Raw genomic sequence first — 2,243 nt, 5'->3', positions numbered from 1 at the left:
CTTTCCTCTTTCCTTGATATTCATATCCTTTCTCGCCTCGACTTCAAATTGAACATACCCGATATATGTCCCCGCCGGCAATCGTATATCAGATCGTCCTCGCTTGACATTGCCAACGATCATCACAAAGTATCACCAAAGTATCACCAAAGTAAAGTACCGCCACCGTCTTACTGCCAATCGAACAAACGGCAGGCACGACCCTGACGATCTTCGACATTCGCACCTGCCATCTGCGAAGTGGGAGGCATCACAGACGCAGACCGCTCCTTCCTCACGTTGCCTTGTTCCCTCTTGCACATTTCAAACCACGCAACCTCAACCAGCCGTCAGAATGACCATGGCCGTGGACTCCAGCCAACAGCGCTACCTCAACAACTTTGACCACATGAATTCCTACTCACATCACACGGCCGCCGCGCCACACTTTACCAACCCGTGGACCGCGCCGTCCGGCGCCAGCCAGCAGAATGCCTACAGCAGCATGCAGCAGCACCCGTCGCTCGGTGGCATTGACAGCCTGCGCCAACATCACCAGCAACAGCAGCCGCAGCCACATCAACAGCTTCCGCAGCCTCACTCGCAGCAGCCGCAGCAGCCGCACCATCACCAGCTGCCACAGCCCTCACCACACCACCACCAGGCGCCACACCACGCACAGCACTCGCCCGTGACGCAGCAGCACCCGCAGCAGCAATCCCCGAGCCACCACCAGCAGCCGCACCCGCACCACCAGCAACAGCAGCAGCAGCAGCACCAGCACAGCCATCAGCAGGCACAGGCGCAACGGACACCACAGGCGCAGCAGCAGTCCCTCCAGGGCCCGCCGCGTCCGCCCAGCCAGCAGCCGCTGCCGCCTGCGCCCACCCTGCACCGCAACGGCAGCACCAGCATGGCCCCCAGCGCGCCGATGGCGTACGGCACGGCCGGCGGCATGGCCGTCTCGCTGCCGCAGGCCGGTGCCCTGGGCGGCGCCACGACGACGAGCGCGGGCTACGCCGACTCCAGCAACTTGGCCGCCTCGTACTCGGCTCCCTCGCCCATCCACCCGACGGCGGCGTATGCCGCGGCCGCCACGCCGTACGACCAGATGGGCTACGCACCCGCGACGACGATGCGCGGCGCGGCGCCGCCGCCGCCCGGTGGCGCCTTTGGCCTTGATGCGTCGGCGGCCGAGGTGGCCCGCCGCTTCTCGCAAGACGCGGCGGCGGCGGCAGCGGCGGCGGCCGCTGCTGGGGCGCACCAGGGCGACAACCGCCGCGGGTTCCAGGACGCGCTCGAGGCCAGCCAGGGCATGATGTCGCTCAACAGCCAGGACACGCCGCGGCCGCTGGGGTACCCGAGCACCACCGCTGGCGGCGGCAGTGCGGGCAGCAACGGCCTGGCCCGCTCGGCGCGCGGCTCGGCCGACTCGTACGGGTTCCCCTCGACGGCGCACAGCACGAGCTCGAGCGTGTCGAGCCAGAGCTTCGGCGGCTTCTACACGACGGGCGGCAGCTCCATCGACTCCAACTCCAACATCAGCGACTACTCGGGCTCCGACATGGAGGGCGTCTCGTCGCGCCGGCACCACCACATGCTGCACGGCGGCGTGCCGCCACCGCCGGCACCGCACCACCACGGCGTGCACGGCGCAGCCGCCGCGGTGCACCCGGGCCAGCGCCACCAGCCGCCGTTTGTCGGGTCGGTGCCGCCGGCGCCGCAGTCCATGATGGGCCAGTTCAGCTCCAAGATGACCAACTCGGCGCAGAAGAAGCACAAGTGCAAGGTGTGCGACAAGCGCTTCACGCGGCCCAGTTCGCTGCAGACGCACATGTACAGCCACACGGGCGAGAAGCGTGAGTAACCTCCCTTTTTCTTATAATGGCGTTGACAATATACTAATGGTTTCTTGTAGCCTTCCGTTGTGAGGTTCCCGGATGTGGCCGCAACTTCAGCGTCGTGTCCAACCTGCGCCGTCATCGCAAGGTCCACAAGGACCTGACGCCGTCCGAGGCCGGCTCAGACGACCACCACAATTCGGAGTAGACGTGCAGTCTGCCTGAAAACTGAAAAAAAATAAGCAAAAATATATCAAAAAAGGAATGTGATGCGTCTTCTTATTCTGTTTCTCCCTCTTCGTTTATTTCTTTCTACGACACAAAAAAGGGAACAACAGACGGTTTCTGGCGGTTCCGGACTGGTCCTGGGCGGTTTTGTTCTATCGGGTTTCCCAGGACTGGAGGCGGGCGGGGAACTGGGTC

At 64.1% G+C, this 2,243-nt stretch overlaps 1 protein-coding gene across 1 annotated transcript; it reads left to right on the top strand.

Moving 5' to 3' along the window:
- Positions 1-334: 334 nt before the first annotated feature.
- SPSK_00762 (uncharacterized protein) lies at positions 335-2,028 on the top strand (the record flags this gene model as incomplete). The annotated part of the gene is made up of 2 exons (XM_016727710.1): positions 335-1,838; positions 1,898-2,028. The coding sequence occupies 2 exons, from the start codon at positions 335-337 to the stop codon at positions 2,026-2,028; spliced, it is 1,635 nt and encodes a 544-aa protein (XP_016584304.1).
- Positions 2,029-2,243: the final 215 nt, after the last annotated feature.

This window comes from Sporothrix schenckii, assembly GCF_000961545.1.
Source record: "Sporothrix schenckii 1099-18 chromosome Unknown Cont48, whole genome shotgun sequence".
NCBI classification, from domain to species: domain Eukaryota; kingdom Fungi; phylum Ascomycota; class Sordariomycetes; order Ophiostomatales; family Ophiostomataceae; genus Sporothrix; species Sporothrix schenckii.
The sequence above is the reverse complement of the archived record's forward strand: the minus strand, read 5'-3'. Positions and strand labels throughout refer to the sequence as shown.